This window comes from Mytilus trossulus, chromosome 8, assembly GCF_036588685.1.
Source record: "Mytilus trossulus isolate FHL-02 chromosome 8, PNRI_Mtr1.1.1.hap1, whole genome shotgun sequence".
In the NCBI taxonomy this organism is placed as follows: Eukaryota; Metazoa; Mollusca; class Bivalvia; order Mytilida; family Mytilidae; genus Mytilus; species Mytilus trossulus.
Window position 1 is genome coordinate 67537682 of NC_086380.1, and position 24353 is coordinate 67562034.

Genomic DNA, 24353 nt, shown 5'->3' on the forward strand with positions numbered 1-24353 from the left:
GAAATTCTCCGTCCTCTGATTTCATTCGGCGAGTGAAGCAATCTTCATTCACCGCATAGAAAAAACATTCTGTATTATTTCTCGAAATAGTTTTGGAAAGTTTTTCCCGAAATTCTCCCGTCCTCTGAATTCATTCGGCGAGCGAAGCAATCTTCATTCACCGTATAGTAAAAACATTCTGTATTGTTTCTCGAAATAGTTTTGGAAAGTTTTTCCCGAAATTCTCCCGTCCTCTGAATTCATTCGGCGAGCGAAGCAATCTTCATTCACCGTATAGTAAAAACATTCTGTATTGTTTCTCGAAATAGTTTTGGAAAGTTTTTCCCGAAATTCTCCCGTCCTCTGAATTCATTCGGCGAGCGAAGCAATCTTCATTCACCGTATAGTAAAAACATTCTGTATTGTTTCTCGAAATAGTTTTGGAAAGTTTTTTCCCGATATTCTCCGTCCTCTGATTTCATTCGGCGAGTGAAGCAATCTTCATTCACCGTATAGTAAAAACATTCTGTATTGTTTCTCGAAATAGTTTTGGAATTTTTTTTCCCGAAATTCTCCGTCCTCTGATTTCATTCGGCGAGCGAAGCAATCTTCATTCACCGTATAGTAAAAACATTCTGTATTGTTTCTCGAAATAGTTTTGGAAAGTTTTTTCCCGAAATTCTCCGTCCTCTGATTTCATTCGGCGAGCGAAGCAATCTTCATTCACCGTATAGTAAAAACATTCTGTATTGTTTCTCGAAATAGTTTTGGAAAGTTTTTCCCGAAATTCTCCGTCCTCTGATTTCATTCTTTGTTCGCCGTATATAAGCATATAAAACATATGTGTTGTGAATAAATTTGTAACTTAATTATCGGTCCATTTCTGTTTCTGTCATACTCAACATTCTTCTCCTTTAATTGTGTTCTGCTACGACATAGCCAACAACGTAATTTTTAGCCAATCCAAATCATTACTGAATTATAAGAAAATCGGCGAGCGAAGCAATCTCCATTCACCGATATTTTAAATATTATTTCTTCTAGATAATGTTATACAATCTGTGTCGTTGTCAGTTTAACGGAAATGTACAAGTTAATTTCAAGAATGGGGGAAAATAATTTTTACAACTGGTTAAAAACATTTATCAAGTACCAAATTCTGCAATTTTCTAAGCCAAAGTTTTGCTAAAATTTCAATTGGATGAATTCCATCTAAATACAAATCTTTAAAATTATACGATATATGAGTTTGGATATTTCTCCTACTGCGTCCCCGACGTACTCTGCTGGATTTTACTAGATCTAACGAAAATTTGGGTCCCGAAGTAGTGGAATTTAAAGAGTCCAATTTAGTATTAAAACTTTCAATTATTTCCTGCAGCTTGATGTCCTCGTCTGCAAACGTTTCTGGAATGGCGTGTCCTTGATATTTATTCCAGTGGGTGATTGAAAATATTGGACACGACAAAAAAATGACCTCAGCCGACGACTTAACCTCTAGTATTTTTGTCTTTATGGATACTAGTCTTTCAATTACGCCATCTATAGTTTCACACGAATTGATAGAAATAATTCGGTGAGCTCCAATTTTTGTGAACTCGCAAGTTCCAAGCCAAACCATTACTAACGGCCTTTCCGACTTACAACTTGAAATACGACCTACAAGTTCTTCGACAAAATTGGCGTTCCTACTTGTAGCCCCCCTTTTCACAACAAACTTAATAATTGTGTCATCGCGCTGTACACTCCTCAGAAGATAATTCCCTTTACTGTCGGTAAAAAGAAAGGCTTCACGACTTTGTTGACCACCAATTTTCTTCTGAAAATCATCATCAAACCTGTCTAATTGCTTACGCACTGCGTTTTGAGACATTTTGGGTAAAAAGAATGCCACGTGTTATTTCCCGCTTAAAGCCTTACGGTCTTATTCAACTGTGGATCATGGTGAGATCGTAATAAAGTTTTCTTACGAAATTAAAGATTGATTTGCTAAATATTTCATGCATATCATACACGAAGTAGCATGTATTCAATTAGACAAGTTTGATATCTATAATTATTAAAATAAAGATCCTTAAAATCCGGTTGCAAGTATTTCAGACAATTAAAATTTAATGCCAAAAAAAAGCTGAAAAAAATCAAATTAAATAGATTTTTTTTTCGTATCTTAATCAATAATTATAATTAATATTTTAGAAGTAATTAATATATGCAGATCATTTTGACAATAAAAAAAATCCCCAGTCTTGAAATTGTAAGTACATTCTACGCATCGACTATCACTCTTCGCCGTTTATCCAGTCTCTTTGATAATTGTTTCATTTTTGGCTGAAACTTTCCTGGGAACTTTGGATTCTCATTATGAACAAATGGATCAAAAGCTCTATGATGCCGTCCATTGATTGTAGAGAAAAGGTCGTCTCCTTGAAGAAAGGCGATCATTCTTTCAATATTTTTGTCTCTGTTTGATTCCCTTCTTCGGTGTCTGTACAACTCTTTCTCTATAATTTGGGAATCAAACACAGAATCCAACGCCTCGCCAAGTGGACCTACAATCTGACCACATCGTTGGATTGTGGTTTTAGTATACCTCCCTTTAGCAGCATCTAGAATGTCTTTAAAAAGCCTATTCAATATTTCGTTCATAAAATCTTGAGGAAGATTTCTACCCATACCACCACCATAATTAACCGTTCTGTTGTATATTAGGTCATTCTTCAACTTTTCGGGGAGCCATCCATTTACAGAGACTAACAAACGGTGTGCAAGAATCAAATATTTTGGGTGTTTCGTTGAGAAGAAATGAATAAGGTCGAATTTCCAATGAGTTAGCATAGCCTCACCATCAGCCTCTCTTACAGCATCCCGACGACAAAGAAGATTTAGACCAACCCAAGCAATAGCTCTGCTGTAGTTGCATTTAAAATCAGAATTCGGAGAATTTTCGGTTTTGCTTGCTGATTTTGATTTCCTCTTTGGTTTGCCCTTTTTTGCCTTCTTACAAGCTGCTTTACAGAACCAATCCCCTTCTGGTAAACTATCTGCTGTCATAGTTATACATTTCAAATGATACCATTCCTGACCAGTACATCTAGATCCAGCACTACAGCCAATCATGGGTTCATCGTTTCCTAGATCTTGCTGACATGTGCAGTACGGATAAATATCTTGATGATCCTTACATGCATCACTGCAGAACCAGTTATTTGGAAGGTCATCCGGATCCAAACCAACGCAAGTATAATGAAACAGTTCTCCATGTGAACAGTTTCGTCCAGCTCCACACAAAATAACATCTTCTCCAGTTTCCTCTCCGCAACAATAGCGGTCTGGTTCCGAATGGTCATCAAATTGAAGGGGGTCATGATCGAAATGATGCCATAATTCTTTCACGATTGCAGTTGACACAGAATGAAGATACTGGGCTCTTTCATCATTGGACGAATTTTCAATTTGTTCTGGTGCAGAGTTGGGTCTGTCATTGGCGGTTTTCATGTCTAATAAATTCATTGCAAGAAGACAAACGTAACCCTCCGTGGTAAGGCACATTAATTCCCATGCGTGATTGAAGTTGTCAGATATATCTGATTTCACTTGCCTGTAATTAAAAATATTTTTTAGGTGGCTAAGTGTGCCTCTATCTGCCGCGCTTGACCCTTTAAAGAATTCGTCATAGTAATCCTGCAGCAGTAGCATTTCCTTGTGGAATTCTTGAACAGCAGGTTCACAACCTTCCAAACGCTCCCATGGGTTCAGACCGTTACACCTGGCACGGTGAGCATCATTTCCTCTTTCGCAGCTCAAACCATCACCGAAAACTATAGAAGTATATGGCTTTTCTCGTACAGATGGAATATAGCGCTGTAAGTTTTCGTAAATGGTGATTGCCCCTTGCGTGGATGATGGGTCTACATCGAAAACCCCAAGGTTTATCAACACACTTCTTTCTGAAGATTCTTTAGAATACTCATGTAGAATATGCGGAGTGGTGCAGTCACCTAGATGTCTATTGAACCAGCGCAAATGTCTTGTTATTATTCTGGATACGATGACTTTCATTCTATTTTCCAGATTTTCCGTGTCTTTAGCGTTGGGAACAAAAACATCAGGAGATAAATTTACGGCCTTCTTTAATTCACAATTAACTTCCCAATCAAGATGCGTTGTTTGCACTCTGTTTACTCCTATGTACCCGAGCGCCATATTGAGGTATACGTTCTTCTTATCCTCAGATGGATTTCTTGTAGTCACCTTTTTTCCTACATTATCCCAACACATTGTAAATCCAGGGTGTGCGATTTCTGGCTCAACTTCCTCAGGTCCGCTCTCAATTTCTGCAACATCTTCATCAGATAGGCTCAGGTCTTCATCTGAAGGAATAACATTTGAGTCATCCAAACTTTCTTCTAAAATTTCCGGATCACCACCATCATCTGAATCAGATTCACCAAGTCCATATGGTATTGTGTCATCGAGATTGTCACCGAGATTGTCATTTTGGGTATTTCCGGTGCTTGATGAGGGTTCAACAATCTCATCTTCAATGTTTTGCATTGTAGCAGTGATAGCAATTCTTAAATCCTGATTAGCTGGTTCGTGTTGCAGCAATTCGGCGATTGGCGCGTTCCTAAACTGTCCCTCAATTTTCTCTTTGCAAACTACTGCAGCTGAATCAAAATCTGAAGATATGCTATCCACTGCTACAAGAGTTGTATCATAACCTTTGCAGATGCCAGTGTGGGCTAGTTGTTTTATCAACTCCCGTTTCAAACCACCTCTCCAGAACTGGATCGAGAACAATGTTGGTAAAAAACTTGCTTTACGTGGTGCTTTGGAATGCAAGATTAGAGCAGCTACAGTGCCAATCTTCGGTTTCAAATTGACGTATTTACTTTTAACCAAACTATTTTCATATTGTTTTGCTGTCATAGCACCTTTCAGGGCATTATACAAAAGAGGGCATGAATCTTGGAGCTTAGTAAGGGCCTCGTCCCATGAGAAAGATTCTAAATTTGGTATATTAACTTTTTGAAATAGATGGAAAGAATTTCCAGTATCGCTATGAAGCAGTTCAGAAATTTCTTTTCTAACAATATCCTTGGTTACTTCAATAAAACTCCTTTTCGAGCCTTTAGTTGCTCCGTACAGTCCTTTAATTGCTCTACGGTATTGTCTTGCTCTAATAGCGGTTATGATGTGGTCCCATTTTGTAGCCTGTGTCCCTTTCTTGGTAAATAGACTTTTACTGGATTTCCTTTTCTGTTAAAATAGAAAAGAAAACAAGGCATATTCATCGTCCGACCAAGAAGAGAGAGAGAGAGAGATAGAGAACAAATGGCATATTCGTCGTCCGACCAAAGAGAGAGAGAGAGAGAGAGAGAGAACAGAGAAATAATCAGATAAGATAACAGAGAGAGAGAGAGAGAGAGAGAACAGATAGATAATCAGATAAAAAGAGAGAGAGAGAGAGAGAGAGAGAGAGAGAGAGAGAGAGAGAGAGAGAGAGAGAGAGAGAGGGAGAGGGAGAGAACAGATAAGACAATCAGATAAGATAACAGAGATAAATATAACATAACAGAGAGAGGTTTATATGATAGATTTATTTTAGCCTATGTCTAACATTGTACTTTTGGTTTCATGTTGCTTAGTCTTCAGTTTTATAATATGTTTTGCCTTGTAACCTGTTATTTGTCTTTTTTCTTTTTTAGCCATGTCGTTTTCAGTTAATTTTCGATTTATAAGATGTATAAAGATGTGGGATGAGATCCAATGAGACAACTCTCCCTCAAAATAACAATATATAAAAGTAAACCATTCAAGTTAAAGGGCAAGGTACGGCCTTCAGCACAGAGCCTTGGCTCACAACAGCATGCTTTAAACGGCCCCAAGAATTACTTATGTAAAACTATTAGCATGACAGACCTTTGGTCACTTTCGCCCCTCCTTTAGACTCGATTATATATATATATGTATATGCTTCTATGTCTTTATATCATGACCTACTGATATCCATGTATTAAAGGGTGAGACATGTGTACTAAATTGCATCCTTACTAAAGTCGGTATGGAATATTTCACCTACCTGCAAAGGACTACTAATCCGACCAAATTTCTTCAAAGGGGATTTTCCAGGTGTTAAGGCCAACCTTCTTTTCTGGGCAATATAGGTGTCATTGTCAGTTCTTTTCCAAAACTCGGTGACAGCTTTTTGATATTTTGCTGTGTCATTCAACTTGGACCAACATTCAGGGCATAAAAATTGTCCTTGTCGTTTATTTGGAGCCGGTGTTAATTGCGATCCTGTGATGTTGACAAGAATGTTTCTAGCACTTTCATCGCCACAAGGTAGCGAGTTTTCCAAAGAATATCTGTAATATCCTGAATTGTTCGGCTTTTCTATGAATACTTTGTTACAATTTGCACAAGACATTTTTCAATGAAGCTTGTAATATCGTATAACGCGCCAATAGAAAACGCGCCAAACTGACACGTCAGAGTTTTATTAATAAAAAGTTGGCAAACGATGGACGCAATCCGTGCAAAAGCAAAGTTTGATTCACTGAAGTCTGAATACAACATGAAATTTGAGGTTAAAGATGAGCAAATTGAAGTAGCTTTGACAGTTGTAAATGGACGAAATGTTTTAGGACTTCTCCCAACAGGCTATGGTAAAACACTTTGCATCGTTCTTCCAACTATTTTATCTGATGAGTCTATGATCACGCTAGTGGTGTCACCGCTCACATGTTTAATAGATGACCAAATATCCAGTCTTCGAGGCTTCAACCTTACATGTACAAAAATTGGCTCTGATATGGACAAGGATGATATTTTAGGTACGTAAAATAACTTTTGAAACCTTGTATGCAATATAAAAAGGAAGATGGTGATATAAATGCTAAGCGAAACAAGATTCCACCTAGGTCACCGTACAGCCTTCAGCGTTGAGCAATCCCCATACCGTATAATCAGTTACAATTTCTTTTTTTGTGAATATATTAATCTCGAGAAATTATGCCATTTATGTATATGGGACTTAAATTGACTAATGAAAAGGTTGCATCCACTTTCTCCCTTTAACTTTTAAATTCATTGCTGCAATTTGCCTCTTTGATCCTTTCAATTGACACTGATATTGGTTTCCCACATTTCAATTCTCTATTTTGCCAGTATAACTGTTTTTAAGTCTTATCTTAAAACAATAAAAGAAGGAAAAGGGAATACTTTTTATTCAAAATGTGTTGCCTGTAGGTAAACGCTGCCCATATTTAGCCTAAACGTTTTATAGAAATAAAACATATATAGGCTTATTACGGGCGTTGTCTTTCATATAACACTTATATATACAAGGAGGAAATGACCTTTTTCTGGACTCCGGGATCAGGTGTTTTTAATGAAGCTAGGGATATCAGGATTGACCCTTTTGGGATCCTGGAATTATTTGTTCGATTTTCGGGATGTCAGGATTTAAATTTAATAAAATTCGGGACCTCGGGATTTTGTATTTTTAAGCCCAGGATTTCAGTATCAGAACACCTCCTTCCCCCCCCCCCCCCAAAAAAAAAACCCCACCTTTTCCAATCTACTAGTACTGCGAATAACGAAATTGTTTATTATTTTGTAGGTATTAAAGAAGGAAAATTCTCTTTTGTGTTTTCCTCTCCAGAATCAGCATTGATGCCGCAATGGAGAAGTGTTTTTATGACAGATGTGTGGCAAAAAAAACTTAAATTAATTGCAATTGATGAAGCACATTGTGTGTCTGAATGGGGGGAGAGTTTTAGAAAAGAATACCAAAGACTTTTTGAGCTTAGAAGTTTTTTTGATGTTCCTGTAATGGCCTTGACTGCAACATCCACAAAGGAAGTAAAAGCCGATATTTTTAAGTATTTACAGTTATCTGATGAGTGTACAGACATCGTGTTCAAGAGTCCCGACAGAGCTAACATTTACATACAATTCTATAAAAGAGTAACATCTGATTATGATGAAAGTCTCAAATGGCTGATTGATCATCTACGCCTTCGTGGTATTGCATCAAAAAAAGTAATTGTGTATTGCAGATCAATCGATAGAGTATCGGAAATATTTTGCACACTAAAGGACTGTCTTGGAGTAAAGGCATACATTGATGGCATCAAGGACCCAAATAATATATTAGTTGAAATGTTCCATAAAAGTACACACCAAGATTCGAAAGATAGAATTTTAAAAGAATTCAAACTGAAAGAAAGTAGGATCCGTTGTGTGATTGCTACAGTTGCTTTGGGTATGGGTCTCGACATACGGGACGTAGACTTAGTAGTACATATTGGATGTCCTAAATCTGTACTCTCTTACTGGCAAGAGGCAGGTCGTTGTGCGAGAGATGGCCGACAAGGGTTAAGTCTCATCATTTATGACATGTTCACTGTGTCTTTGAAAAATACGGCTAAAGATATTGCGAAAGTCGTACAAAACAAAGATAACACGTGTATCCGTACGCAAGTACTATCACTTCTTTCAGACCAGAAAACAGGTGCAAGTATGTCGGAAGGTGATACATGCAGTGGATGCGACTTGGAACATTGTGATTGTTCTTTTTGTAGATGTTGTTCAGTGTGCATTGAAAAGTGTCCATGCCAAAAGAGATGCCTTTTCAATGTGCAGACTTTCCTTAAACAAGAACGTCACTGTGAAGATGACAAATAAGTTAAAAATGTCTTGTGGTATTTACAACAAATGGGTGAATGAAGATTGCTTCGCTCGCCCTTGGAGTTGTACATAGTGACTTGTCTAGTTAAAACCGAATGGTATACTGTAATTCCGACTTATGGGTGAATGAATGAAGATTGCTTCGCTCGCCCTTGGACTTGTACATATAGACTTGTCTAGTTAAAACCGAACGGTATACTGTAATTCCGACTTATTGGTGAATGAAGATTGCTTCGCTCGCCCTTGGAGTTGTACATATAGACTTGTCTAGTTAAAACTGAAATGTTTACTGTAATTCCGACTTATGGGTGAATGAAGATTGCTTCGCTCGCCCTTGGAGTTGTACATAGAGACTTGTCTAGTGAAATTGAACTGTATACTGTAATTCCGACTTATGGGTGAATGAAGATTGCTTCGCTCGCCCTTGGAGTTGTACATAGAGACATGTCTAGTTAAAACTGAACTGTATACTGTAATTCCGACTAATGGGTGAATGAAGATTACTTCGCTCGCCCCTGGAGTTGTACATATAGATCTAGACTTGTATGGTTGAAACTGAACTGTTTATTGGACTAATGGGTGAATGAAGATTGTTTCGCTTGCCCATGGAGTTGTACAAAGAGACTTGTCTGGTTAAAACTGACTTGTCCACTTGTATGTTTGTCTAACTGATGAGTTAAGCCTTTTTCAACTGAATTTTATAGTTAGTTTTTATGTTGTACTGTTATACCACTGTTCCAGGTTAGGGGGAGTGTTGGGGTCCCGCTAACATGTTAAACCCTGCCACATTATTTATGTATGTGCCTATGCCAAGTCAGGAGCCTTTAATTCAGTGGTTGTCGTTTGATTATGTGTTACATATTTGTTTTTCATTCATTTTTTTTTTACATAAATAAGGCCGTTAGTTTTCTCGTTTGAATTGTCTAACAATTGTCTTATCTGGTCCTTTTATAGCTGACTATGCGGTATGGGCTTTGCTCATTGTTGAAGGCCGTACGGTAACCTACAGTTGTTAATGTTTGTGTTATTTTGGTCTTTTGTGGATAGTTGTCTCATTGGCAATCATACCACATCTTCTTTTTTATATTGTATAATAAATGTCAATATGGGTGAATGAAGATTGCTTCGCTCGCCCATGGAGTTGTCCGGTTCAAACTAGACTGTATATTCACTTCCAATTTTATTTATAAACCTAGCATAAATGATTGAAACCATGCAAGCAAAGTTATCAAATTGTAAACTAAATATAAAATAATTCCTGACATGGAGGAAATTTATAGTTGAGATAGTTCAGATGTACAGGAAGACCATTAGTTATATATTAATCAAGTGTATCGATCATTTACAGTTTTTATTATATTCCATCAAGTTGTTATTTTAGATACAAAGAAAATATTCATGTAATTTATCATATAACATAATAATTTCTGTTATATGTGTACGTATAAGATCTTAGTGTTTAATGTCATGTGCTCCTAGGCAAAGGAGGTTTATTCACAGAAGAATAAAATTTCGTTTCGTTTCACGAAAGAATCCGTTTTTGTATTAGCCTTTTTGAAAGTTTGAACGTGATGTTGATGAATGTTGATGAATGTTGATTTGTTATGTAATGTCACATTGTCATTGGATTTAAAGCAATATTATATGATATTTCACTTCTAAGAATGATTGGACACACTTAAAAACAAGGTACACATGTTGGTTTGAGAAAAAATATTTGCTACGCGAATTTTGCCTATAGCGATATGACCTCGGGTGGCACATTGATAGTAAAAAGAAAATATCAGAACAGCAAATAGAAATAGTGAATAATGCCCCCGAGGTCATATGTTATAGGACTAGTTAAAGCGCCACCTTGAAATTTTAAAATTATGTCCCCTTTCAATGACACTGGCTTTCCATGTCGTTAACTGCTGATTTTTTTTGTCAGTATAGTATGGGTAGTCTGGTACATACGTTTGGACTGGCAGTATATTTTGCACTTTTGAAACCAATCGTGACTTATTTAGTCCCGCAACTGAAATAACACGACAATTTTTCCCATGAAAGCCTATCTACCCAATATGAACAGAAACTCTACATGTGATAGGTCTTAATTTATAGATGTGATAGGTAGTTTTTCATGATGTTTTGTTCTGATAGGTATGACAAAAAATCTCCCCATCCATCCCCACCTGTCAGAAATTAACTAGAATGGCCCAATGGTACGGCGTCCTTAGAAACAAGATGGCGTCGCAGCGTAAACCAAAGAATATTACCATGATGCATTAGATTCTGAAACGGCGAATTTGTAATCAATATTTTTTCGAACTGTCTTGATTTTCTTCGAAGATTTTGGTGTGGTGGTTAGTGCATCGGACTACTAGCACAAAGGTTCCTGGTTCGATTCCCGTTCCGGGATGAACATTTCAGGGACTGAATTTTCGGCTGTCCAATGTCACCACTTATGCTTGATTTAGCAAGATTCAGTTCAGGTCAATATATGTCTTTTAACAGTGGAGAAAAATATTCAGTTATTTATAAATTATATGTCTGAAAACCTAAAAAAATATCTTTCAACTGATTTTTTTGTTATATATTTTTGAGGTTATTCAATTAATGTGATTAATATCATATCTTGAAATGAACATTTCTTGATAAAATTTATGGTAGTGTAGTGAACACATATTATGGTTATACATGTAGGTTCACACTGCCGATCAGATCAAATCGATCAAGACATATTAAGAGATCGGGAGACTGGTCTGAATCAATCGATAAAAATATTCGAGGTAGTCTACCTTGCTCACGTTATGGCACGCCGTTTTTATATTTATTCAAATTTGAAGATATCTTATTTATTTAACAAGATATCTTATTAAGTATTAGGATATCTTTAATTTTTATAAGATATCTTATTTAATTTGAAAGTAAATAAGATATCTCTATTAGTTTATAAGATATCTCTATAAGTTAATAAGATATCTCTATTAAATAATAAGATATATTTATTAATTAATAAGAAATCTTATAAAGTATATAAGATATCTTACTTCTTTATAAAGATCTCTTTTAAATACATACTTTATAAGATATCTTATTAATAAATAGAGATATATTATAAACTAATAGAGATATCTTATTAACTTATGGAGATATCTTATATATAAAATAAGATATCTTCATAACCAATAAAATAAGATATCTCTATTCAGACTATTAGTTTATTAGATATCTTATTTAACTAAATAAGGTATCTCGAAATTGAATAAATATAATAACGGCGTGCCATACACGTCACACGTACGAACATAATAAGACAATATACGTATAGTGTCTTGAAATATGAAATTTATTTGTACGATGCTTAGAAACGGGAAAATGCGAGGTTCTACCACATCTTCATTTTTTTTATTTTTAAATATAATGATGACATTTACATTTACATGGCAATCTATATCCTTTATAACAGGATACCGTATAATTTTAGGAACCGTTTATTGTAAGTTATGATGTATTGTAAAAGACTGTGTATTGATAGAAAGAGTATATTATAAGAGACCGTATATTGTTAGAAATAGTATATTATAATAGACCGTATATTGCAAGAGACCGTATATTGTTGGACCATGTTTTGTACTAGACCGTATATTGAAAGAGACCGTACATTGTTAGAGACTATATTTTTAGAAACCGTATAATTTTAGAAACTGTATATTGATAGAGACAGTGAATTGTATTGTAAGAGACCGTATATTGCAACAGATCGTGTATTGTTAGAGACAATATATTGTAAGAAACTATATTATAAGATACCGTATATCGTTAGAAATCGTATATTGTAAGAGACCGCATATATTGTAAGAGACCGTATATATTGTAAGGGATCGTCTATTGTAAGAGATCGTATATTGTTAGAGATCGTGTAATTTTAATAGACCTTATATTGTAGGAGAAATGAGATCGTATATTGTAACAGACCGTGTATTGTGAGAGAGCGTGAATTGTTAGAGACCGTATATTATAAAAAAAAATGTATATGTTTAGAGACCGTATATTGTAACAGACCGTGTATTGTGAGAGAGCGTGAATTGTTAGAGACCGTATATTATAAAAAAAAAATGTATATTTTTAGAGACCGTATATTGTAAGATACTGTATATAGATAGAGACCGTATATTGTAACAGACCGTGTATTGTGAGAGAGCGTGAATTGTTAGAGACCGTATATTATTAAAAAAAATATATATATTTTTAGAGACCGTATATTGTAAGATACTGTATATAGATAGAGACCGTATATTGTAAGAACTGTATATTGTTAGAGGCAGTATATAGATAGAGACCGTATATTGTTAGAGACCGTATATTGTAAGAGACCGTTTTTTGTCCTCATACTTAATCATTTTATTTATTATCGTAGTAAGTCCACAAATTTGCCATTATTTAGAGATTTGATAGCTTTGAGTAGTTTATACTCTGTGATCCTATAATCTTATTCATTAAAAATAGTAGTTTTTTTTCTAAATTTGTAAGCTCCAGTAGTTCTGTTTCATTTTCGTCAATCGTATTTTTATTTAGAGATTAAAAATGATTCTACAATCTTCCAAGCTACTGTTTATCTTTGTTATCCACAAGAGACCATAGGACAAAAATAATCAACATCTATAGATGTCCGCAGATACTGTATAGTAAGCTGTATGTATAGTTTTGGCAACATGTTTTTTTTTATGCGGAAAAAATGGAAATTGTAACAAACCAATCCTTTTCTTCTACTCGAATTGAAGATATGCAATTCTAAATTATAAAACAATAAATAAATTTTGTGAAAAACAAATATTTAATTTGAAGAACAATAAAACAAAACAAAAGGGAAAAAAAATAAAAGATAAGAAAAGGCATTCACACATATATATATATACCCCCCCCCCCCCCCCCCCCAATAAAAAAAAACCGACCCCAAACACACACACACACACACACACGCGCGCAAAAGCTAAAAGAATTCTTCGTCAAAATCACTGTCATAAAAATCATAAAATTGTTCCTCGTCCTCGGCGGCCATTCTAGCCTTTGCTGCACAGGACCCAAACAGGTAATCCCAGAAGTAGATATAAGAATGCCACATAAGCTGACGGCGATTTTCCTCTGTTGATAAGCTCCTTTTGACGCATTTCAAAAATAACGAAAACGGGATTGTCCATTTATTTTTTTGCTTTTTTTTCTTGTTTTCTGAAAAAAAAAAGATAACAATATGTAAAAGTAACCCTGACGAACGAAAAAAAAAATATTTTATATGTTTATGTCTGGATGATCATGATTTTTTTTTATTAAGTTTCAAAATGTAAATCCCCTTAAACGATCACTACCGTACGGCTAATTTTATAATAATGACTTTGTTAGAACAAATTACACCATTCAGATTATCAGAATCATAACTATGAGGGAGGGTAGGAGGGGTCCTGATCCCGAAATCTAGGGCTTAAAAACACAAATATCCCGTGGTTCCGAATTTAATTAAATTTAAATCCTGACATCCCCAAATTAGAAAAAAGTATTCCCGGATCCCGAAAGGGTCAATCCCGAAATCAACACCCGATCCCGGAACAATCACATGTATAAACAACAATATAATGACGAAATTTACATTTACATAAATATAAAACAAAATATTAATAAAAGTCTTGGTGGAAATTCTCTATTTTTTTTTATATTTTAGCCCCCAATTATTATCCATTTGTTTACCACTAACTTTCCATATTTTGTCCATTATTTTTTATTCTGTAAATCCCATCCAGACCCTCTATAAAAACTGAATAATCTCCCTTGTCTGTTTACTCGTCATGTGGAATAGCGAATTTATTAATTATACTATATGATAATTCTTTTGTTTTGTTTAATATTTTCAAATCGTTTAACTCTTGTCTTCAATACAAGTATATTTTTTTTAAATAAATAGATTAATATATTGTATTTATTATATAGTAAAAATTTGTGACTTAAATTAGCCATTTTTTCAGCCAAATTTGGCAGAGCCAAATAATACTACAATATACACGTAGCGTATTATATGTGATAATGTTTTAAAACTTTTTAGATAGTAATTTTTATAGAAATAAATATTTTTAATTTTAGATATTCAGAACTACTTCATAAATTTGGTAAACAAGTTAACCACTTTACATTATGAATTCTTTCGCCCTAATTATAAATGAAATATTCCCCGCTGGACCACATGACTTTAACTAACCATAAATCAATCAATCTTTAATTATATCGACTGCCATACAATTAGAGGTTAAGCTAGCTATAAAACAAGGTTTAATCTTAGATAAGGAAATGTCTGTACCAAGTCAGGAATATGACAGTTGTTTTGGTGCCGTTTGAGCTTTTCATTATGCCATTTGATGAAGGACTTTCCGTTTTGAATTTTCCTTTAAGTAAGATATTTTGTTAATAATAATAATAATAATAATAATAATAATAATAATAATAATAATAATAATAATAATAATAATAATAATAATAATAATAATAATAATAATAATAATAATAATAATAATAATAATAATAATAATAATAATAATAATAATAATAATAATAATAATAATAATAATAATAATAATAATAATAATAATAATAATAATAATAATAATAATAATAATAATAATAATAATAATAATAATAATAATAATAATAATAATAATAATAATAATAATAATAATAATAATAATAATAATAATAATAATAATAATAATAATAATAATAATAATAATAATAATAATAATAATAATAATAATAATAATAATAATAATAATAATAATAATAATAATAATAATAATAATAATAATAATAATAATAATAATAATAATAATAATAATAATAATAATAATAATAATAATAATAATAATAATAATAGCTTTATTTAAAGATAGTAACTTATTTGGATTAAACCAATTTTCAATATTATAAGGCTTTCTATATATACTGTACATATAATGTTAACAATATGAATAAAACATAATTAATCTACTAATTTAAGCTTAATTACCCTTTTGTTCTTGTTCTTCTTGCTGCTGTTTTTCTTCGATTTTCTCCCATTGTTGATGTATATTCTGAATGTTGTCTGTTAATCTCAGTTGTTTGGCTGTATTTTTTGGGATAACACAGTTATTATTTGTGTTCTTTCCTTTTCTCTGGAAGAACAAATGAGGATGGTCAGTGAAACGAAAACATTTATTCAAAACCATAGTGGTGTTAGAGCTTGGATGTAGAATATCAATTACTATGACGAACAAAGTTCGTTTTTAATCGCCCAGTGAAACATGAATTTCTTAGTGAATATAATGAACTTCGCCTCTTTAGTCTTAATTAATTTTACTTTCTTTTTTTAGGTTGTTTTATTTTGTTGTTTCTTTTGTGTTAGTTTGGAGTGATTGGATTTGTAAATTATAAATGTGTAAAACCGGAAACCATCATAAAATAGTACTTCTTTACCATTTAATTTTATTATTCAACAGTTGTGTCTCATATATATATCTCGCAATTATTTGTATTCATATTATTTTTATTTTTACCTTTCCAAACACGAATGACCGTATACGATGAACAACATCGTTTCCGAAAATCTGTCTTTTCTTCTTGTCCATTGCAATATTTATACTTCTGCAATACACAACTAAAATAAAATAAATATAAGGGGATGTGGTATGACTGCCAGTAAAACAACTTTTTTCGCCATAATCAAATGAAGTGAAAATACACAATTAAATGTCATCGTACGACCTTTAACAATAAGAAAAAACCCATACCGTACAGTCAACTATAAAATAGCCCGATATGAACATTTTTTTACCACAAAACATTTACGAAAAACAAACATGACATACATGAAGCAACGACGTATGAATTCTTAACATTTTATTCAAACAGTCATACATTTCATTGCTCGTCCTGAGTATGCATGAAATATTTGCCACTGAACGTTAAGCAACCAACAATCAATCGTTCCAATGCTATATTTATGATAATAATATCACTCCGTTCGTTTGTCGTTTTAAAAATCGAGTTTCCACAGTAAACTAAAAAATAAAATATTTTCTTAACTATATATACTTACAAGAGACAAATCTTCAAATAGAGCTCAGACTGAACGTTATATTATATACTGTGATACTTGTCTTCTTCAACTCTGGTAACTTTAACGTAACTAAAGTTAACTACAGCGTAACTATAGTTAACTACAACGTAACTATAGTTTTAACATAGTGACGTCGCGTTATGTTAAGACGTCCGTATACTGCGCAAGAACTTAAACTCGCGGTAAAATTAGTATATCGTAATGAGCCTGGAGATTACATTAAACGGCAATCAAATGGGTACATATTAGTGAAATTAAATAAAATATATAAATTATTGTTAAATTATTATTTTTTCATAGTTCAGGGAAAATATCACAGTATAATTTAAAAGAAAGTACAAGGTAATTGCAAAATCCACTACCTTTAAGTATCTGGTGTGTGAAATAGCAGCATATGCAGGGAAAAGAAGGCAAAGAATAAAGAAAAAGTAATAATGATCAATAAGAGTGCTTAAGGGAAAATAAATGGTGGCCGTCTACGGCCATTTCCATTTTTCGTGTTTTCGAGTTTTCTCCTCTCACTTTTCCCACGCGAAATCGAGAAATCGAGAAATGGAAAAATTGTGAAATCGGGAAATCGAGAAATAGGGAAATCGAGAAATTTTCCGGTACCTGATAGACAATTCTTACACATTTGAATATCGACTAAGTTCTCCCTCAATGTATTTATATTTAATCATTGGTTCTACCACAAGGGTGTTTATAATAAAAAATATGCTTTAAATAATGATGTGAAAGGTTTTAAATATTAGTAGCAATAAAGGTTTTCTCTCCAGTTCTGTAAACATTTTTGAAATTTTCCATTGACCGATGCAGACGATTCGCACACATTACACGCCTGAATTCGAGAACCGACTAAGCTCTCCATCATGGTATTTATATTTAACGACTAATTCTTTTATTAAAAATATATTAATGATGGAAAGGTTTCAAATATCAGTCGGCTCGCAATATGTTTCTCTCCAGATCAATAAGCATATCATTTAATTTATTAAAACTATGAAATATACCTTCACCATCGAGTAGACCAGTCTGTATAAAATAAGACGATCGTTCCTAACCCAGGAGATAGTTGGGGAGGAGGGTTACAACCATATGTCCTATTTAAATGCATTGATCGTCCCAAAAAAGGGCTTTCTAACCCCCGAAACTACCTTACCTCAAAGATGCCTCTAGGTGGACACGATTCTGGAATCGAAGTCTGGAAATGAGTGGGAGTTAGGTTGGAGGGAATTGAGAGTGGGGCGGGAACCAGATGGCGAGGGAAGTAAAAAAGTATAATTTATGCTTCATCTAAAAAAAAAAAGAAATGGGGAGGCATGTTGGATTCATTCCATGTTCACCCCTCAATAAAAGGGGTCAGTGTATCAAGTCACTTTATTAATTAAAGAATTCCTTTTTTTTTTAGTTTTTTTTGCAATTATATTTCATATTTATCGTTTTGTATCATAAAGGGGGATCGATGTTTATAGTTTTAAAAAAATCAATAACATTTTGACATTATCTTTTTTGCGCCTGTCCCAAGTCAAGAGCCTCTGGCTTTTGTTAGTCTTATATTATTTTAATTTTGGTTTCTTGTGTACAATTTGGAAATTAGTATGGCGTTCATTATCACTGAACAAGTATATATTTGTTTAGGGGCCAGTTGAAGGACGCCTCCGTGTGCGGGAATATCTCGCTACATTGAAGACCTGTTGGTGACCTTCTGCTGTTGTATTTTTCTACGGTCGGGTTGTTGTCTCTTTGACACTTGCCCCATTTCCATTCTCAATTTTATTTTATACGTTTTAGTATTTAATAAATAAAATAAGATTATTGTTTTTTAATTTGGATATAAATATATCTGCTGAGTCGAATAAGTCTACCAAAGGATTTCTCTTTGTTTCATTTTCAATGTTGACATTTTTTTTCCTTTTCAGATGAATTTAACTGAACAAAATTAACATTAATTTTTTACCTTTATACTTGCTCTAAATATGCATGAAACATTTGCGACTGTACATCAAGCAACAACAAACAAGACAAGACTTATTGGTTGATTGCTTGATGTACAGTCGCAAATTTTTCATGCATATTTATAGCATATACAGATAAAAAAATAGTTAATTTTGTTAAGTTATATTCATTTTTACACAGAGTTAATGCATGTTAGATATGAACAACTGACTTTGAATAAACCAATGCTAATATAATCACTTAAACAATTATAGTTGGAGCACTGACAAAACTTGCACTAGTCTAGTAAAAAATTACAAGATTATTCAAACGTATGATTAATGATTCAAAATTTCTGCTTTATTTTTATATACATAAGTATGTTTGCAAACATAGAACTTATGTTCCAGCAAATATGAATAGAACATTGAAAAATAGCTTATTTTATTGTAGATTAACATAAAGTTGGTCTGTATTTTTATATATGGAAAATACTTTCGAAAAATTCACTTAAAATTTAAAAAATTGAAGTAAATCGAAGATTATGTTTTTCGTTATTCAAACACACCTCCTCTAGTTTGAACAATATTTTTTTTTCCAAAAGTGCACAAAATATAATTATACAATATAAATACAGGGATTCGGAAACAAGGAAAACTTAAATAATGTTTGTATATTTATTATTGGTAGTGTAGAAATGGTATGTGTCATGATGTGTCTATAATTATGACAGTCTAGCAAATAGTGTTTGCTGCTCTCAACTTGCCAACATATACAGAGACTGGAAAGAATAATATTTTTCTGGAAAAGGTGTTCATTTAAGGCACTGCTGTTCAACCAAGGTCTGGCGTGAAGTATTTGGCCTTTTCTACAACCAGCATTATCATATGTAAGGACTTTCTTAGTATCTCGATTTATATAATTTTTAAGTGTAAATTTTTAAGGATTAAATCTAACATCTTGTGGAAGCCTGTTCAAATCACGAATAACAGATGGTAGGAAAGAATTTTGATAAAAGGTAGTTCTACAGTTAATATTTTGAACATTAAATGCACTTCTAGTATATATTATAGTTATAGTTTTGTAAACAATAAATGCAAGCACGTCATGTTAAAACAAGTGAGTAATATTTTTTTATTTTTAAAATTTTAAACAAAAATCTATTTATAAAGTCTGTGGATTTGTTACAAAAATCCCCTTGTTTTTATTAGGATAATGTACCCTTCTGTTGACTCGATGCAAAACATAGAAATTTTATAGAAAATCCACAGCCTTTCCCATTGAACTCTCTCATATTTAAAAATTCGTTGATTGATAGTAGAGGATTATTGCATGCAGTGCTAACAAAGATTTCCTTAAACAAGTTTATAAACTTGGATATTGGTGAAATCAAATATAAATATGGACCAATTCAAGTACACCTTTTAGCGTGCGCTCGACTTTCGTGACTCAGCTACAGTAAAGGGATGTAACATGTTAAATTCTTGCATACATGTGATTCTTCCGGCGGGAGTCAAAATCTCCCGTTTTTAGGACCCTCTTCCGTCCCTCCCGTTAAAATTCGAAATCTTCCGCTTTTTGAAAATGTCAACCTCGAAAAAATTTCAGTAGAATTTTTTGTTTACTAAATTGATACTGACAGGGAAAAAGTCCGAGAAACTCGAAATTGATATAGGAAAAGTCCGAGAAAAACGGAAGTTTCCTTCAACTGTTTTGATGTCAAAAGGTAAATAGCCTCGAATTATCTATGAAGGTGTTAAGGATTATACTGTATATGCAGCAATAAAAGAGTATTGGCAATTACCTGGTGATCAACTAGCAAGTTTAAGACACATGCCTGGATGATTAAAAGTGAAATTCTGACAATGGATTAATTAAAGTTGTATAAACAACGACTTTTTTGTGATGCTGTTAAAACATTAAACAGTTATATTACTTAACATCAAGACAAATATCTTAATGAACTCAAACATAATATGTATGCCTACTGCACTTGTTGCAAAGCTGACTATGGTGACCCTAATGACTTGACCAAACATATGGATACAGCAAACCAACCAGAAAGCTCACAACTCTATCTAGTCTACACCACTGTTCAGTTAGAAGTACCAAAATTGACAAATGACAGAGATACCTTTTACCAACTATATATTATGACTGATCACTTTATCTTCAACTTTATATATAATAAATAAATATTTAAAAACCCCTGATCTTCTATTTCTATCAAGTAAAAATGGCTATGGAGTTATAGAATCATTAACAAAAAAGGAAAATATGCAGTTTAAACACCAAAAAAACCATTGCGTACGTCGATTAAAATGTCGATAAAAAATCTCCAGTTATGAAGCCCAAACTCCAGCTGAAAATTTCCAAATCTCTAGTTGTGACTTGACAACTCTGTCACATGTCTGTTCTTGTTCATCGATTTGACTTGAATTCTTATATATGGTTTATAACATACTAAAACGGATATCCAAATTAAAAAAAAAACAATAATCTTATTTGATTTATACTATAATAAAACGTATACAACAAAATTCTAAAACGTCTAAGATAAACAATTTACGCTGCATGTGGTCGATACTATATATGTATCAGAATTTTGTGTGTAATACAGTCTATACGCAATCTAATTAACCATCGAGGCGACCTCCACTGACTTTTTTCTTTTTATAGCTGAAAACGTCAAATGCGTATTCAATCAACAGCATAAGGAGTTAAATAGCTGGTCACATGATTGTTTCAATCAGGTCGAATTATTCACTTTGAATTGTACAATTCATCAGATGTTTCAAATTCTTTTTTTAGGTGTTTTATTTTTAGTTTGATCAAACTGAACCAAACTGGCTGCAAAAAGTGAATCAAAATGTTACTATTTGACTTTCATTAATGACGGAACAAACAAAAACGATCAAAAACATGTTTTGATTTTTCGTTTTATCTCGTAGTTAATCTTTCTATGACATTAACATTCTCAAATATTAACTTTCGCTGAGTTTCTGTCTGGTTGTGAAAAAACGTAAATCTTTAAATCTTAATAGTGTTAGAACCAATAATTTCAATCATTAATAAAAATCATAATAAAGCTAGTAATCATGATGATTTTTATTAATGATTGAATTTTTTTTTTGAAAATAACCAATGTGCGAAATACAATATTATAAAGCGGAAGTCAACAACCTACCTGATAAAACCACAAACCTGACAACTGTGAATTCATTTTTTTTCGTGGATATTGTATTTGAACATGCCATTTGTAGTTCACATGTAACCACGAAATCAATGAAAGTTGGTATCCAACGAATAATGCTGAATTAAAAGGGTATTAAAAAAAAGACATTACAAGAAGAAAGAATACAACCAAGTGCAGTTCAACAATAAAAAATGTATATCAAAAGATAAATGAAGCATCAAAAATATGATGAACAAATGGGCCAACCAAAAATAATAGGAAACAACAAGGGCTGATAATTATTCAACAGATTTTTTTGAAGTCAGATAAAACAAAATGTTGTATACATGCAACTCTTATTTCATTAGAAAAATTCTTATAATATAAATTAAAATTAAAATGGTCAGTTGATATTTCTACAGTTCAGTGATTACCATGATTACTATGGAAATGATTTTGACATACATTGTGCAATCTGTTTGTTAGCCGTATATTTGTTAATATTAACAATGACTTAAGGATTGTCACAGTTAGCACCCTTTATTTCATCTCATTTAATATTTCTTGCGCATACAAAATGTAAGAAATTTTATAGCTAACTGAACATAAAAAGAGTCAAAAATATTAAAAAAGTGATATGCAAATGAAAACAAAAAAAGTTGGTTCATCATACAGGTACATATTGCAAATTGTAAAATGTTAAAAGACCGGTGAAATTTGACATTTTTATTGCAATAAAAAGCATAGATTCTCTTACAAAGTGTTGTACTCATACCTAATGAAGGTTAAATGAAGGGACGAGTACCAACCTGTCCCAGACAATGATAGACAGTTGCGTTCTCCCCGATGGACTGTGGTTTCCACAGCCCCAAAAGGAGTAGAACTGCTTTACTGTCATAGCCATTTTGAAAATCTGTCATATTGATATGTCTCATGAGGAGGGGAAACAGTCGTATACAGAGCATTCACTGGGAGAGGAGTTTATATTATGTATTCTTTACAAGGAGTAAGGGTCAAGTGTCGTGAAGGGTAGAGAAAATGAAATGAAGTTAGGGTAGCATTGTAAGGGGTATTTACGGGTAGGTATAAATTGTAGGGTTGGTTGAAAGGTAGAATGTGTGTGTGATAGGAGAGAGTGTGAGAGGAAAGAGAGGAGTGAGAGAACAGAGTGGGAGAGAGGAGGAGTGTGTTAGAGAGTAGAGTTAAAGTGGGAGAGAGGGAGACTGTGTTAGAGTGCAGAGAGGAGGACTGTGTTAGAGAGCAGAGAGGCAGACTGTGTTAGAGAGCAGAGTGCATAGGGGGAGCTAGGAAGAGTGTGTTAGAGAGCAGAGTGGGAGAGGGAGGTGTGTTAGAGAGCAGAGTGAGAGAGAGGAAGAGTGTGTTAGAGAGCAGAGTGGGAGAGAGAGGTGTGTTAGAGAGCAGAGTGAGAGAGGAAGAGTGTGTTAGAGAGCAGAGTGGGAGAGAGAGGTGTGTTAGAGAGCAAAGTGGGAGAGAGAGGTGTGTTAGAGAGCAGAGTGGGAGAGAGGAAGAGTGTGTTAGAGAGCAGTGGGAGAGAGAGGAAGACTGACAGAGTGGACATAGTATGACTATGCAACAAGTGTGTGTGTGAGAGAGAGAGACGACACAATATGAGTGCGTAAGAGGTGCAGAGTGTATGTGAGACAGAGTGAGAGAAATAGTGTGTGAGAGAGAGGAGAAAAGTGAGAAGGAGAACATAGTATGTATAAGAGGAAGACTGTATGTGTTAAAATGTGAGAGGAGTTAGTGTGTGTGAGGGAAAGGAGAGTGTATGTGTGAGAGGATTAGACATACATAATGTGTGTGTTTGAGAGAGAAGACTGACTTAGTGTGTGGTTCTGGGGATTGTTTTTAGAGAGAGAGTTTCTGTGTGTGAGAGAGAGAGAGCGAGGTGAATGTGTGAGATGGAGAATTTGAGGGATTTTAAAGGAGACAGAGTGTGTGATTTATAATATATAAATATACTGAATAAATAAATGATTTGAGAAATAAAGGCATAATAATAAATCATGAGTTTTCCGAATGCAATTATGTTCTATCCGGGCACTCTGTCTTTTGGTTCTGAACCTTGTTTCTATCCGGATTCTTTGGTTCGAAACCATGGTAACTGGTTCAAAATCCGGGTTATTTATTGGTTCAATTCGGATTCTCTTCAATGTTTCCTTTGAACTTTGAGAAGATATACGCAAGTATCCGAATTAATAATGTATTATGTATAACACTTTTTAGTGACATGGCAATATATAATCATATGTATCCAAATCTGTCTGATATTGAAAAGCTAGTTGTCCTACTAAATCCTTCAAATATTAATCAATTGAGAAAAAAGAGGTTCCTTTATAAAACAGACTTCAGAGCTGAGGACAGGGGACTCGGAGGGTTTTTTTTGCGCGCGCGTGTGTGTGTGCATGTTCAACTCAGTTATTTTTTGTT

The 24353-nt window shown here is 33.5% G+C and overlaps 2 protein-coding genes across 2 annotated transcripts; one reads left to right on the forward strand and one right to left on the reverse strand.

The window, feature by feature from the left end:
• The first annotated feature begins 6502 nt into the window (after positions 1 to 6502).
• LOC134727896 (ATP-dependent helicase wrn-1-like) lies at positions 6503 to 8670 on the forward strand. Its single transcript, XM_063592292.1, has 2 exons — positions 6503 to 6815; positions 7604 to 8670. The coding sequence occupies exons 1-2, from the start codon at positions 6503 to 6505 to the stop codon at positions 8668 to 8670; spliced, it is 1380 nt and encodes a 459-aa protein (XP_063448362.1).
• A 4951-nt stretch (positions 8671 to 13621) lies between these two features.
• On the reverse strand, positions 13622 to 16890 carry LOC134682069 (uncharacterized). The gene is made up of 4 exons (XM_063541672.1): positions 16772 to 16890; positions 16230 to 16317; positions 15704 to 15848; positions 13622 to 13884 (listed from the first exon to the last, which is right to left on the reverse strand). The coding sequence occupies exons 2-4, from the start codon at positions 16299 to 16301 to the stop codon at positions 13649 to 13651; spliced, it is 453 nt and encodes a 150-aa protein (XP_063397742.1). The 5' UTR covers positions 16302 to 16317; positions 16772 to 16890; the 3' UTR covers positions 13622 to 13648.
• Between the last annotated feature and the right edge of the window lie 7463 nt (positions 16891 to 24353).

What these genes read in the sequence shown, in the direction of transcription:
- LOC134727896 (XM_063592292.1), top strand. Translation starts at nt 6,503, where the DNA reads ATGGACGCAATCCGTGCAAAAGCAAAGTTTGATTCACTGAAGTCTGAA. An exon ending in GGACAAGGATGATATTTTAG is followed by an intron (nt 6,816 to 7,603) that starts GTACGTAAAATA and finishes ATTATTTTGTAG; the next exon opens with GTATTAAAGAAGGAAAATTC.
- LOC134682069 (XM_063541672.1), bottom strand. Translation starts at nt 16,301, where the DNA reads ATGGACAAGAAGAAAAGACAGATTTTCGGAAACGATGTTGTTCATCGT. An exon ending in GGTCATTCGTGTTTGGAAAG is followed by an intron (nt 15,849 to 16,229) that starts GTAAAAATAAAA and finishes TTGTTCTTCCAG; the next exon opens with AGAAAAGGAAAGAACACAAA. An exon ending in AGAAGAACAAGAACAAAAGG is followed by an intron (nt 13,885 to 15,703) that starts GTAATTAAGCTT and finishes TTTTTTTTTCAG; the next exon opens with AAAACAAGAAAAAAAAGCAA.